The sequence below is a fragment of the Oryzias latipes genome, chromosome 12 (assembly GCF_002234675.1).
Source record: "Oryzias latipes chromosome 12, ASM223467v1".
NCBI lineage: Eukaryota > Metazoa > Chordata > Actinopteri > Beloniformes > Adrianichthyidae > Oryzias > Oryzias latipes.
In genome coordinates, this window is record NC_019870.2 from 8,704,623 (window position 1) to 8,720,209 (window position 15,587).

The 15,587-nt window shown below is 39.8% G+C and overlaps 1 protein-coding gene across 1 annotated transcript in view; it reads right to left on the minus strand.

Annotated features, from left to right (window-relative positions):
• Positions 1-1,081: 1,081 nt before the first annotated feature.
• loxhd1 (lipoxygenase homology domains 1) overlaps positions 1,082-15,587 on the minus strand; it is a 36,074-nt gene continuing 21,568 nt past the window's right edge. Inside the window, exons 22-42 of the mRNA XM_023961108.1 lie at positions 14,821-14,954; positions 14,200-14,351; positions 14,016-14,120; positions 13,813-13,941; positions 13,554-13,718; positions 13,193-13,374; positions 12,670-12,786; positions 11,456-11,618; positions 11,195-11,349; positions 10,881-11,090; positions 9,578-9,701; positions 9,293-9,501; positions 9,013-9,198; positions 8,659-8,786; positions 7,394-7,511; positions 6,028-6,205; positions 3,585-3,770; positions 2,516-2,686; positions 2,291-2,423; positions 1,940-2,095; positions 1,082-1,859 (exon numbers count right to left, since the gene is read on the minus strand). Of these exons, the coding sequence (XP_023816876.1) occupies positions 1,379-1,859; positions 1,940-2,095; positions 2,291-2,423; positions 2,516-2,686; positions 3,585-3,770; positions 6,028-6,205; positions 7,394-7,511; positions 8,659-8,786; positions 9,013-9,198; positions 9,293-9,501; positions 9,578-9,701; positions 10,881-11,090; positions 11,195-11,349; positions 11,456-11,618; positions 12,670-12,786; positions 13,193-13,374; positions 13,554-13,718; positions 13,813-13,941; positions 14,016-14,120; positions 14,200-14,351; positions 14,821-14,954 (3,582 nt within the window). The 3' untranslated portion in view covers positions 1,082-1,378. The remainder of the gene's footprint in view (positions 1,860-1,939; positions 2,096-2,290; positions 2,424-2,515; positions 2,687-3,584; positions 3,771-6,027; positions 6,206-7,393; positions 7,512-8,658; positions 8,787-9,012; positions 9,199-9,292; positions 9,502-9,577; positions 9,702-10,880; positions 11,091-11,194; positions 11,350-11,455; positions 11,619-12,669; positions 12,787-13,192; positions 13,375-13,553; positions 13,719-13,812; positions 13,942-14,015; positions 14,121-14,199; positions 14,352-14,820; positions 14,955-15,587) is intronic.

The following is a 15,587-nucleotide window of genomic DNA, read 5'->3' on the forward strand; positions in this document are numbered from 1 at the left end:
AGTTCATTAGAATATATCTCCTCCGTCCTAAGAGCATTTTAATAACACCAAAAAGACAAGTTTCATCAGAGTGGATCTTTACTGTCATCTCTATTGGAAATGTTTTGCCACTCATCCAGGTAGCTCCATCATTCAGACTGATGAAGCTACCTGTATGAAGATACAAAGACTTTGTCATCTATCTAAACTGATTGAATAAGCAAAGAGAATATTTTTTTAAAGAAAGTCGCTACTCCTAAGAGTTTTTCAAAAGCATGTGGGGTACACAACATACCTGTGGGTGTCAATTTCAACATACCCTCACTACTGTGAAACACGGCGGTGGCAGTATCCTGCAGGGAGCTGTTCTTCTGCCGGAATAGGGCCAAAGTTTTTGTAGTGGCATGGATGGAGTCAAACCTAGGAAAGTCTTTATTTACTCTATAACCCTTGTGCTCTCCTAAGCACTTTAACGTTGGGAGTTGGGTCATCTAGACCCACTAGACATTGTGTTGAATCTTTTTTCTTGAATGATTTGTGATCTTCACTGGTGTCCATGGATTACATGAAATCTTCCACCTTTATCCACCTTTGTCATGGTAGGAATAACACGTCAATGTAAGGGTGGGGTCATCTAAGATAGCACAAGGGTTAAACACCTCAACCACAGGGTATAGAACTCATTTTAGTCCATGTTAAGACGTTTGCACCACTACTGCACCTGGACTCTACTAATGGCCTTGCCAATACTTTGCTGCAAACTTATCTGTGTCTATAGAGTATGCAAAGCACATGTGCTGGATCCAGCTACTACTAATCTACTCTAAATCTTTAGGTTAGGCAAGACCTTGTGCTGATCATAGAACCATATCAAATATGTTGATTTTTAACCCGGGAAAATACATAAAATGTCAAAAGTAAATTCTTCATCTGGGAGCATGTAACATGAATCTAGATTAAAATGCTAATTTTGTAATACTTATTTTCCACTAAAGTGTTAAAGCTTTAAAAAAGCAACTGTTGCTTCATCTTGTAAAAGCAATCGTGTTATTTTATTTAAAAGATGATGCATTTGTGAAGAATACGTCTTGTTTAGACAACTTTCCAGTGAAACTCGTTTATTAATCTGGTATTGATACAAAATGAAATGGATTCAAAAATGGTTTCCAGTCCACAGGTTTAAAACATATAAAATAGAAAAAAAAATTATTCTTACAAAACCCGCACGTTTACAAAGAATGGCACATTTTTCCTGACAGCCAAAATACATACAAAATATGACTTTTAGTTATCCTCATCACCTGAGACATGAAATTGGTCAGAAGCAGAACCTCTTTGGTCAGTGCTTTACAACAGGTGGATGCTTCTCCTGCTGGACATTTAAGAGAAGGCGTCATCCTCAGTATTTGGGGTAAAGAACCCTAAAGATCTGTCCGTCAGCCTTTTTTTTGTCCAGCCACTTCCCACAGATGAAGATGGTGGTGACACCGTTGGCCGTGTTGGTGACCTCCACCCGGTCCAGCAGCCAGCCGGGGCTAAGACCAGAGTTGTCGTGCTCCATGCGGACCCGCCACAAATCTCCCATGTCCAGCATTTCCAGGACGAAACGGTCCGTCTGCTCGCGTTCAAAGAGATTTCGGAACTTCTGCCGGAGCTGTCGACGCCCAGAATCCCCGTTGGAGCCGTAGATAGTAATAAAAACATTGGCATCTGTGCCTGCTCCCTTTTCGTCACCCGTGATGATGATGATCTCGTACTTAACAGGCACTAGGCTGCGAGCTTTGCTGGCAAAGCTCTCAATGGCTTTTGTGCACTCAAAAGTCAAGAATTCATCCCTCTTTGGAGAGAGCAGAACCAGGGCATTGCAGCTGAACACATACCTAAGGAGAGTCAAATTTAGGTTGCTTATTTTTTTTTCACTGGAAAGCAATGTTTAACGTCGGAATAGCAGGGGCCTCACTTGTTTCCAAGTTCTTTTTCAGTCACAACGATCTCCTCCACATGCCAGTAAGCTTCCCCCTTTACTTTCTTTCCATCTTTGGGTGTGTGGCCCAGGCAGATGGCAGTGAGATCGCCCAGGTTCTTGGAGGAAAACTCAAACCTGTCAACATTTCCACTGGAAACAAAAAGATTAATGTGACTTGTATCATGAACACTTAAGCTATATGCCTGAACAAAGTTCATATTGTGATAGTGGAACCATATTTTGAGAGCTCAAAAAAAACTGAAAGGATCTGAAAAAAGGCAGTATGTATGAGTTTTCCCATGCAAAATAAAAGCTCTGGCTGTTAATCTTGTCAGAATTACTTACCTCAGGAACCTCTTCTTCTTTGAGGAGTTTTCCATTACCATTTCCTTTGATCTGCCTTTCTTTCCCTCAAGTATAATCCACACATTCTCTTTGGTTTCAGCTTCAGCTCCAGTTGTGACACAAATTTCATATTCTGTAGAAGAAAAATAAAAAGTTACAGGAAGCAGATATCAACAATCTGAGGTTTTTTGGCAATTGCTTTTTTGTGTTATGAGAAAGTCTTACTGGTCTTCTCGTTCAGATCTAAGTAGTCATTGTTGCCACAGGGCAGCTCCCTCATTATCTGTCCATCCTCGCCGTTTTTGGACAGCCAGCGGTCACAAGGGAAACGAAATGTTTTGTCCATGATCTCATCCTTTACATCGACGTGTTCCAAATGCCAACCTGGAGCCATACCTGGATCAAGACGGGAAAAGAATTGAGCCGTTTAGACTACTCGATCACTAATTTGCATACTTTTTCTTTGAAAAACCATCAAGTCTTTAGTTATTTTTTTACTTTTATTTTACACTGACTGTTTGTCAGTTCCACTTTACTTTGTCTCATGAATAAAGATCAAGGAACAATTGTAAAAACAAAGAAAATTAAAGTTACATACAATAAAACTTTCGGAGCCACATTCCTCTAGGAGAAAAAATAAACTGCATCCACTACTGCATAAAATGTCTACACTTCCAGATTGAGGAGCGAGCGATTCAACTCTCTGTTGAAGCCAAAATGTAAAAACAAAAGCAAATTTCTAAGCTTTTTGATGCAAAAACGTTACCTCGTCAGAAACATTCCTCAAACACCCATAAATTAAAACAGGTGAGCACAAAGACAAAAATCTGAACACCCAACTGCCCGACCCACATTATAAATAAACATCTGCTGCAAAGTAATATACAGAAACATGGCAACTATTTTTGACTAGATTAGTCTACATTTACAAACACAGCAAGATCACAAAGCATGCGTACATCATAAGCTTTGGGGAAAATGCTTGTATTTAAAAATTAGAGAATTGTCAAAAATAAACTTGTTCGGCTTTTTTGAGTCTGTAAAGCAGAAAAAATGTAAAATCATAAAACACGACTAAAATAAAAGGCAGTAATCTTTTTCCCACGCTTATTATCAGCTGATTTACGGCAGTTGCAAAAGCATTTCCCAGCTGTAAGACGTTACAAATCAGTGCAAAACTGCATTTCAAAATCCGCTGGGATTGCATAAATTGTTGAAGAGTTACGGTAGTCGAAGGAATATTAACACTGGAGCTAATGCTCAGGTGTTCAAGTGTCAAATCGGAGTTGCTGACCTGAGTTGTCATGCCAGACCCGCACTTTGGAGAGGTCTCCCAGGCTGAGGATGTCAGTGAAGCGAAATGTATCCACCTGCTTGCGCTCAAACTTGTTAGACTTGTTGCACTCTTTCAGGGCCAGAGTCCCGGTGTCGCCATTCTCTCCAAAAATGATTATCCACACATTGGCATCAGTGCCGGCTCCTGAAGAGAGAGATTTATGTCAGTCGTGGAGAAATAAAACAACAAACCCTTTGAAGGTTGCAGGTCTTTGCTGTTTCCAACACAGTTTTTGAATTTTAGCATTTGCTGGCAAATCACATAAAAATACATTTGCTTTTTGTTCTTTTCAGCTTGCCCTATAATCGCAAGAAAGTTATTTAAAAATCTATCAGGAAGGCAGCAGGGAGTGCTTCCCTGTATGACTCAGACATCTCTTCTTTGAAGCCCCTGTGCTTTGTCATTTCACAGCAGTCTGGGAGATGCTAGATGAAAAGGTCTGCAGTGTCCTCATTCACACTCAATGCATTTACCACCTTTAAATGGCTTTTGCTTTCATCAAACCAGATGTAAACCTGCATACTTGATGCCTTTATCCTTCAGACACACCTACATCCTGCACAGTATTGCCTGAGCACCAGCATTTGTGTCAGTGCTTCGGATGTCCCAAAGCCAGGCTCATTATTCCACTCTGAATCTTAGTGTTAGTGCGGAGATGAATCTTAGCTTCTAGTAGCTGCCAGGGGCACAGAGCAATCCTTTGAAGTCGGCTCATACTCCGCTCCATCCCATCGTATTGATCATCAGAGCTAGCAAGCAGCTACAGAAAATACTGCACCCAGAGGACTGCGCAGACAAGTGAGGCCCTTCTGAAGAAGATGTGCTCATTGCCATATGGGACTTTCATAGGAATTATTCCACTTTTTCTACTTTTTGAAAGCACAGTTGTTTGCAGGAGTCCCGCTACACCCATCAAATGCGCTATACCCATGTCTGAGCATTTTGAAAAAGAATGATGACTAGTGTGGAGAAATTGACTCAGTAAAGTTATTCAGTTTTCAATTAAAGAGTGAGAAGATTGAAGATCATATGGTTCATCTACGTAAAGTAACTGGAGTGTGTGATATCTTGAGAGTGGACAGAAAAATTTGACACTTGACAGATGAAACGTCTTTCTTTAATGAAGAAACACAGATTATCTGTCCGATCAATCTGCTCCACTCAGTTTGAGCATCCATGGAGCAGACCTGAAGTTAAACTTCAGACAAAAGGTTACATGGATGTGAGGAGCCTGCTAGACACACTAGACACTTTGCCATATGCCCCCAAAATAGTTTATTTGCTTTCTTGCATACGTTCCTGAAATATTTCATCTGTTATTTAAATAAAACCCAGCTTTTTGGGAAAGTTGACCAACTCCAAGTTAAACTCTAATCTAAGTGGATTCTTCCCCGAGCTTCATTAAATTAAAAAGAAATAAAGTTTTTACAGCTTTAACTATTGAGTGGTGCTTAATTCGCTTTTAATCTTTTCCTTTGATGGTCAAAAATGTTGAAATCCCCAATGCATTTGGAATCAGAAATCAATACTCAAAGTACTACATTTAAACCCAGCCGAAGCAAATTGGATCCTTCCTAATCTGAGTTATTATGACTTGGGGGACATTTGGGTGCAGCTCGGTCACATCACATCTCAAAATCCCCATCCCTACATCTGAAATTCACTATGAAGGTATGTACACACCAGGCATGTGAGGCACGTTCTTTTGCTACTGTTTACTAGTTCATGTCCTCCAAGAGGCCTGGAGTGAAATGTTAAAGCAGAACAAATCTCCTGAATCTCGATCCAGGCCTTTTCTATTTAAAGCTCTAAACACAAACAGCAATTATTAATTTCCCCTTAGATCATCTACTTTCAAACGGTAAAAATTAAGTGACGTCATCCATGCGTTCCTACCAAATCCAAGCCACGGATTGGTCAAAGTTCAACCTGGTTTAACTTTCCACCCACATTCAAATGGCTGTAGGTTTTGTAAGTGGAGCCCAAATAAAAACCTGTGTACATGTGAACGTGAGAGTTTGAAACACAGAAGCCCGAAAGACACATTTATGTAGACTTTACATTGGAAGTGGCCTCTTGAATGAGTGATGCAGAGGTGGCTGTGAACATAGCTTAATGTGTGTCCCTCAGGGTTATGAATTTGAACCAATACCATTTAACAGTTGTACAATAATTCCTATAGGCCACATAAAGCAATCTTATATATCACAGCTATACAGACGACACTCAACTTAACATTTTTCCCCAAGTGACTATGCTCCAGTCAGTTTTACAACCCAGTGTTTAGAGCAGCTAACCTTCCTTTATAACAATGTTGCAAGAATTAAGCGTCAATATCCATGCTGCTATACTTTTTTGAAAAATCTGTTCAGTGTGGACTGTTGTCAGCTGAGTGCTGTACCTGCAATGTCGCTGGTCTTGACCTGGACAATGTAGGTTGTGATTTCTACCATCACCTCTTCATCCACCACAGCAGCCATCTCACAAATCATGTTCCTTTTGGGTCCACGTGTCTTGGAAAGCCAGTCCTCGTAGGTGAACACAGACACCTCCTCTGTGCTCAGGTCTCGCATGATCACCTGAAGAACCGAGTTTTCTTTTTAAAAACACTCCAATGGGTTTGGGTCACATTTAAAGCAGACATCACTGTCATGATTAAGGTAGAAAGAACCGTAAGCAGCTGATGGTCAAACAAGATGAAACTAACGTTGTTTTTATTACCATGTTACATAGCTAGTTTAGAAGAGATTGCAGCGGAATGTGCTGCTGGCATTACCAAACCAAATCCCTAATTGCTGAATTTATAAAGCATAATATGTGCAATTTCATATAATGGAAAGATGCTTAAATCCAAACAGTACTTAGCCTGAGAATCTCTTACTTCTCAAACAGATTTGGACCCACGTCACTGGCATTGGCTCCCCTTTCTTTAAATGTTTCTGGGCTGATTACTATGCTGGAAAGCTGCCCAGCTCTCTGTTGAGTCTATTTCCAAACACACAGACCCAGCAACCCATAAAAGCAGCACATCTGCTTGAAATGCTGAACACACAGCTCTGTGCAGGGTCGAGTCAAGGAGATTTTCACAGTTGCTGAGTCCCTGGCACAGACAGACAGGGTTTGATATTGGTCCTGACTGCTGTGCTGCTCTGCAGACATACTGGCTTTACCAGGTCAGAAATTTGCATAGGAAAAGCATTCTCTTTCATCAAAGCTCTCTGCCTGGAACTTCAGGACGAATTTAGAGGCAGAGAGTGATGGAGTCTGCACAGGATCATTTCAGAAGGCAATCAAGCTCTGTCAATTGTAGTGACGGAGCAGTGATTTGTGCATCAGAAATACAGCTGTGAATCTAAAAAAAATCAAGTCTACTGTGCTACTCTTAGAAGAAGGTTTGCAGTGGAAGAAAACAAGTTGATCAATATAGTGCGTGTTTGAGTGTGTTCACCTGCCTTTGTGGACGTGTGACGTTTTAATTTACATGTTCATCCACAGACAAAGATGTGTGTGTGTGTGTGTGTGTGTGTTTGTGGAGAATCTTGGCAGTGGAAAAAAAAGACAAAGTAAAATTGACACCGATATGGATGATGCAACATAAATTATGCATTGCCGATTATAAAAACAAAAACCTGACCTGTTCAACTAGATCTGAAAAAAAATAAATGAATTACTATTCTGCTTTTTTTTAAATCTGGCTCTGTGTTTCACAAAGCAGATCTGCAGGAGAACACAGCTTGATGTTTGATGGCTCGCCCTTGTGCACTGACCTTGTCAAGAAACCAGTCAGGTCGACTGCCGGAGCCGTCAATTCGTATCCTCATTTTCCTCAGTGGAGCAATGTCATCAATCTCCATGTTGAAAGTGTCCTCCTGACCGCGCTCAAACCTGTTGCCCACCAAAAACATTTGTCATGAAATTCAGTTTAGAGACCAACTTGGATAAAAATGGTGTACATTGTGTTTTAACATGTTCTAGTGGCATTTTTCTGAAGATAAAAAGAAAGAAAATTAAGCTTAAAGTTGCATTTCTGAGTATTTCAGGAGCAGATGTTTGTAAAAGATCATATTTGTGACGTTGATAATACACTGGACGGGCCACAAACTACCTGCTCTTATCCATTCCAATGGTAGATGACTGGATCCATGTACGTTTTCATTTTCCTCGTCTGAGTTAGCATCTGGCTCAAAACTGCTCGCCATTTTTGTCGCACCATTAATGTTAGGATGGCGTTGTAAGGGGCTGTAAGCTAGCAGGAGAGCTTGTAAACAGAGAGCTCTTATTAGGTTTTCCCCTAATTGAGCAAAGGTTGCTCAACGCCAAGAGTCCCTCAGAGGTGAATTTCTAATAAATAACTGCTGCTCTGCAGAAGCTATGTACGACACATTTTTTTTGGTTATGGCTGAAAACCACTGGGAATGCTTTTAAAATAGATCAAAAGATGATGGTGGGTCTGCAGGGCCACAATGCCTCAATTATACAAATGGAAAAGATAAAAATGAAAACTCAATCTAATTATTTGTTTTGGAGGACCCCCTAACTTATTTTTGCACAAACTAATAACCAAAGACTTAAAAAAGATAGTATAAAAAGTAATTTCGTTTTAAGAAACCTTTCCATCTTCTGAGACTTCGGGAAGTCAGATTTAAACATGACTAGATGAGCAATAGTGAGCATAAGCTATTGTGATTTTATAGCAAACAAATGTATTTTATAAGACTTTTAGGATCCCCTTTACTTATTGTCTGAACAGAAGTTGTCTTGCCTTATCTGGGACTTTAGTAGGTCCATATGTTTCATGTCTACATAAACCCCCAATGTCCATTTGATGTTCATAGTTTAGAACCTTAGAAAGTAAAACCACTTTGTTGTATTAATTATTTGCAGAGAAGTTATCATCATGTGTATGTGCCCTATCACTTTCTGCACACAGAAGAACTTCACTGGAACTTAAATGCTGATTTCAGTGCTTAATCAAACCAGAAAAGTGTTTCTTTTTCATTTTTTTTTTTTTTTTTTTTTTTTTTTGCCGTACCTGTCCTCGTTCTTCTCCAGCAGCATCTCTTCTGTGCTGCCGTTGGCCCCAAACACAGACATGTAGATCTGGGTGTCTGTTCCTGCGCCCTGAACGTCTCCTGTTTCCACCGTCACCTCGTAGATCACCTGACAATTAAAGGTCCCAACATCCATATCACTAAATGCTAATAACAACAGAAGCCCAAATACGAAAGATTCTTATCCAAACATGACATAAATTTATTTGTAGCCAATGAACAATGCTGTTCACCGTATTAAGTAGGGGATTTGATTTTTATTCTATAATGGTATGAAATATTTGAGTTTGAAGGAAATAACAAATGGATGTTTTTCTGTATCGCTAATTTGATACCTTCTGGGAGATAGAAATGGCCTCTGCATCCAATATATTGAAAACTCTTGCAGTCAACCCATCCCCTCTGTCTTTGGCCAGCCAGCACTTGCAAGCAAAAGTATATTTGACCCCTTTGGTTGGCACAGCGAGAGACAGCTCCTCAACAAGCCAGCAGCTCTCTGGGGTGGCCCCATCATGCCCCAGCTGCAGCGTGGGAATAACAAAGTCATTTCAAGCAGCAAAGCGATATTTTTCAGAGTGCGACAGAATGGGAATGACGTTTTGGACGAACTCTCACCTCCACCTTCTTGATCTCCCCCACGTCTGAGCCGTGAGTTTCAAAGCTCTTGAGCGAGCCGGCCTCAAAGCCCTTTCTCTCATCTGCCAGGTCCAGCCACAGCCGCTCTGTCTGGGTGTGGTTGACCCCGACGATGATCACGTAGGCTCTACTGGTAGTGCTGGCGTCACGCTCCATTCCAGTGCAGATGGTGATGTGGTATGGGATAACTTGACAGATAAGGCACTCATATTACCAACACATTTATTAGGGTATTATTAATAGCAATCTCCTGAGAGGTCTTACTAGAAAGCTCAACTTCTTCCTCTTTCTTCTTCTTGCTCTTTTTATTCATATTACTGTCCAGGCTCTTCATTGTCAAAGCTGGCATTTTTTTACTGTTCAAGCTCTCTCTGACTCCTTCGTAGCCCTGAAAAACAGATGAACTGTTAGTGCAACAAACAAACTGACCCGGAAACCTCTTCAGAACTGAAAGGTCAGCGCAGTAAAATGAGGCTTAATGCGTGTGCTTTGAAGTTTTGAACAAGCAGAGGATTCCTTTGGAAGATTTACTGCTGTAACCAATTTGTGCTTTCCCAGCGTGTTATAGAATAACGTTATATCAAACTTTTGTAACATGGAGAGACGATTCGTGTGCTGGAAGAAAAGAGGAAACTATTCCTGTCTGGAAAACTTTTCTGGTCACAGAGGTTTTGATTCCAGTGAGAACTTCCAGAAAATTTTGTTTTTACAATGTGGCTTGAAAGTAAAGAACACATTTTTCTGTTCCGTTTCTTTCTCAAGTAAGCAGGACTGGAAGATATAAAGATTTTGCAGTCAAAGTATGATATGAGCTAAGAAATTTTTTTTTCCTTTCAGCTCTGGCCTCGTTCTTTATATGTACTGTATATATTGCTTTTCAGCTACAGAGAGGGAAGGCAGTCAATTAGCTCCCCACATTACTAGCAATTACCACAAAAATCTTGTGTGTTTACATGACAGATGCAAAATTCTCATTCTAGAATATGATTAAAGTTTGGTCTTATTTTAAATAAATTTTTTATTTCAAATCCGATCTTATTATTGAAGAATATTTGTAAAAAGAAATTTGAATACAGTTTCACATTATGATGTTTTTTTATCCTTACTTGTTTTCTTATCTTGTGTTCGGTTTAAGCTGTTTTAAAGTATCATCAGGGTACAACAACCAAAAAAGATTCACAACACAAAAAAGTAAGGAAACCCTGGTGACATTCCTTATAACAAAAGCTTTGAAACAAAAATCCACTGTGTAAATGAAACAAAAACATAAATATCACTTGTCTAAGACTCATTTTATGCTTTTTTGTTATGACTTAAACAGTTTTATAGCCATCAGTGCTTTCTTGGTAAACATGAGCATTTCCTTGAAAATGTTTGTGCCAATCAATTATTTATACCCATAGCCTGAAAAATCATCAGCAATTTAAAGACTGCCAAGAAATGTTGGTAAAAAACTGATAGTAAACACTGTGAAAATCTATTATATGAAAACTGTGTTTACTTGTTATTTTGGGTTTCTTTTCTACACCCTTGCATATTTCTAAAGACAGCTTTTTTTGTGTGGTACCTTGACATAGAAGACTCTTTCAATACGTCGGTCCTCCCTCTTCTTGGAGAGCCAGCGTTCACACAGGAACAGGTAGACCTCCTCTGTATCAGCATCAAACACTTCCACTTGGTCCAAGAACCAGTCAGCACTCATCATGCTGTTGTCATGGCGGATTTTAATTTTGAAAACCTGGCCGAGGTCAACTGCCTCTATGGTGAACTTATCCACCTAAAGGAAAACATGTCAGAATCCTGTTAAACTAGACTGCTGATCTTAACAAAAAAAGGATAGTTTTTGTGTTACAGAGGGGTTAGGAATGTGAATTTTCTTACAGATCCTCGTTCAAACTTGTTGCTGTTTGTTTCTGACTTGCTTAGTTTCCTCTCCCCAGTGTCCCCCAGGTCTCCATAGATGGTGAGGAAGACGTTGGCATCAGTGCCAGCTCCATGCGTGTCTCCTGTCATCACGGAAACGTTGTAGGTATGAGCTGGATCAAAAACACACAAAAAAAGTGAGGTGGGGGGACTGCTATCGCCTCATTTGAGGCTAATTTTTAGTATCTGAAGCATAAAAATGTAGAGGCTGTCACGTACTCTCCAGGGCATCTTCCACCTCGACCTCGGTCACTTTCAAGCTACCATCTCTGGAGAGTTTCTCAGTTATAATGTCAGAAGGTACCAGTTCTCTCACAGTTTCTCCATCATCCTCAGACTTTGCAAGCCAGCACTCACAGGGGAAAATGGTAGTCTCTGATCCCTATAAATAAATAAACTTATTATCCATGAAATATTAACGGAAGACAAAGTTTTCAATGGAAAATCGTGAGAAACCTAAACCTGGGAGCTGTTCATTTATCAGGAGAACACCTCCCTCTACTGGCCAAAACTGGACTTGGAAGAAAAGATGCTGAGTCTGCTGCTTTATCACATCATTTGATTATGTGATTATTTATTCAGAGCTTCATACAATAGAGGTGTAATGATTAATCGACTTTATCAATAAATAGATGTATATTCCTACGATCCAACCAGATCAATCTGTCTGAGGCAAGTTGTTAATCAAGTTGACCAATATATGAAATCATTTCAAAATTAAATAAATTGATTATTAAAAAAGGATCAAATGATAAATGCTTTATTACAGTCCAATGTGTGGAAACAATTGGAATTTAGCAAAGACATGTCTGACAGGAAGTCAGTGGGATAGAATGTTCTAAAAATGTTCCATTTGGATTATTTTGATGTGGAAAAATAGCAGTGTGCTGAACTTTATGAAAATTGATTTGATATTAATTCTTGCTTACTTGTTTGTTTGTACACATATTTAATTTACATTTGTTTATCTTGCAAGAAATACAAGAAATCTGGAAATCTTCTGAGTCACACTGGTTGAATTTTTGGCTAAAGATGTCCAGGATTTAGGTCAATGAATTGGATCGAATCGGATCGTTCAAATGGAACCAATATTGACTGAGTCATATCAGCAAGCACAAATTATGATATGAATCGAATTGTCTTTTAGGTGAATTGTTACACCCCTGGCATGTAACAAAATAATTATCAAATCTGAGAGATTTACAATAACATAGTTTTGCACAAGGATAAGTGCATAACCCACTAAATACACTGGACAAATGTTGTCTTTTTATCCCTGCAAAAGCTGCAATATAAGATTTAAAAAAAAAAATGCCTACAGTAATCCCACAAAAAAACGTTGATGTTGCTGCAGTAATTTTAGCCTGGTGAAAATGTTTGTTTGTGTGTTTTTCATGGAAGACATTCTACACCACAGCGCCAGCCGTCTGCACCTTTCCCTTCCTCAGCAGACGTCTAATTTCCACTCTGTCCAGGTGCCAGCCGGGGTTGACCCCTCGGTTGTCGTGGCCGATCCGGATCTTCTCAATTACATCTCCCACATCTTCTAGCTGTGAGGAGAGAAGGCCACTTTGCTAAATACAGAAACCACAACAAAGTCACGCTTCTGCTGTTCTGGGTCTCATGCGTTCACACCAGCCTCGATTCAAGCGACCCCTTTTAATTAAAAGTCTATGTTAACTCGTACTTGTGCATTTCAGGCTTACGCATTCAAAACTTTAATGTTCATGCGTCTCTATGAAATGTTTTAAAACTATTTTCGGGCTCTATGTACAAAACACATGTCCATCGAACGAAACAATCAGGGCCTCTTCCAAGCATCAGTACTTGCGAAAATATCAGGTCCCGTGTGAACACTATGCAAAAAGCACATTCAAGAACCGGCATACACCTTGTTCTTAAATGCCTGAGTTGAATAAATGAGCTGTTTCTGCACTCATCATTGACTCTTCGTACCTCAACAATAAACATGTCCTCAGCTCCTCTCTCAAAGTACATTCTCCTCTCCCTTTTGTTGACACACAGAGACTTCTGCTGGGTGCACACTGCTTCTCGGCCGTACAGCACAATGAAGACATCTGCATCTGTTCCTGCTGCAAACACGTCGCTGGTGAAAACTTTTATCTCATAGGGAACAACTAAACAGAAGAAAAGAGGAGAAACTCTTTACAATTTAAAATACACACAAATGGCGTTTTCAGTATGAGCTGCAAAGGAATCATTTCAAGAAAATCATTTACTTTGGACTTTTTTATAAGTTATAAACCAATTCGATTGAGCTGTATATACTTTAAATGTTAACAATACGACGACTTACATGGTGTGTAAAACTCAGTTTGAAGAGGATTTGGAAAAAGATCCCTGACGATGGCTCCATCATCCTCCCCTTTGTCCAACCAGCGGCCGCAAGGGAAGCGGAGCTTCTGCCCCAAAGACTGAGCATCAATTTCAACCCAGTCAAGAAACCACCCAGCAGATCCTCCTCCTTAAACATCAACACAACAGGTGTTTGATAACACGTTTAAATGCACTGCATTGAGTTCTCAAACATCAGAAGATTTTCATTTTGCATTTACCGCAGTTGTCATGCCCAATTCGGAGCTTCTTCAGGGGTCCGATGTCGACTGCTTCCACTGTGAACTCGTCAATCATTCCCCGCTCAAACTTGTTCTTATGAGTCTTTGAAGCCTTCATGGTGATGATCCCTGCAGACGACAGAGAGCAATTGAACATCCAAACATGTCGTCCGGGTTTATTTGACCCAGAATAAAGATGGCACCTGTGTCATCCTTGGTGCCATAAAGGGTCATGAAGACATTTGCGTCTGTTCCTGCATACTTCTTGTCACCAGTTTTTATCCTTACAGTGTACGTAGTTGACATAGCTGCAGAAAAATAGTCATTGTCATTAAATATTTGACTGCCTCACCAAAGTGTTTTTTGTCAGGCAGATCCCACTCTTACCTTTCTGCTCCAAACCCAGTGTAGCTTCAGAATCTTCCTCATCATCTTCATCCCCTTTCCTCATAAAAGCTTCATCCACAGGGACCAGCTCCCTCGCAAGCTGTCCATCATCTTCATCAACAGCCAGCCAGCGTTTACAGGGAAAAAAGTACCTAAAAGGAAACATGAATTCTGTTGATGGTTAATCAAGAAATAGTTACATTTAAATTCCACTTCATGCCACATAGTGGAACTCTGAAGATGCTCTGTGTTGATGAATTTGCATCCATTAAAAGATATCAGTAACCTCAGCAAAAGGAATTACTAATAGTTTAAAGTTCACCATTCATTCATGTTTTTTCAACCATTGCTATGACATTTTTTGAAACAATGCTGTTTGTAATTTTGGCCTTATTAAAAATACAGGTCCGGGACCCTCAAGCTCCAAGGCCTCTGGTAGAGGACCCGAGCTTGGGTGAGAAACCACCTGCAGAGGGTGAGAGGAAACACAGGTCATGCTGGCTCAGACGTCGCCTGGCCAAACAAGGTCTGTGTCAGGTGACCCCAAAAGGGACTAAAACGTGTTTAGAACATGAAGGAATGAACAACAATAAATCTCTTTTTCACCACTTCATTACTGACGTTGTATCGTCTTTGTTGTCCACTATCTCAACTCTGTCCAGAAACCAGCCAGCACTGGCCAGGGAATTGTCATGGCGGATCCTCAGCTTCTTCAGGACTCCCAGATCCACCGCTGTGATGTCAAAAATGTCCTCCTAGTTTAGCACAGACAACATTTTTAAATAATGTGGTCATCTCCCTTAAAATTTGGTTTAGAGAGCCAACATCAGGCACACCAGTAGACATTTCATTTTATATTTAGATACTTTCATAACATCATTTCGGAAAGTAGTCAATATAGTGCGGATAAAAACTGGTGCAACACCTGAAAGTACATTTTTTCAGATCAATGCAAAACTGTGTGCAAATAAAGAGAGCAACCTTCTCTTGGTGCTGATTTTGTTTATTATCCATAAACTCAATATTGACCAAAGTGACTTTGATCAAGTTTAATTAATGCCCATTTTTTTGTTGCAACGAATTTGTAAATCTGAAAACACCAAAAGGAAACAATTAACCAAAGTACATGAATCTAATTATTAAAAAATCATGGGTGACAAAGTTGCGATCAAGAAATCCATTACATTGCCCTATGGAAGTAAAGATTAAAAATTGAAGTAAGTGTTTAAAAACCAATGCTGTGCAATTTTAAGATTAGAGCTCAGTTGTATGAAAATATGCTGAAGATTTTGCCACAAATAGTTAATTTTCAAAATGTGTTTAAAGGTATGAACCGTTCGCACAATAATTTCAAGGATGAATCTCCATGTGGATTTTCTTTCCATTCT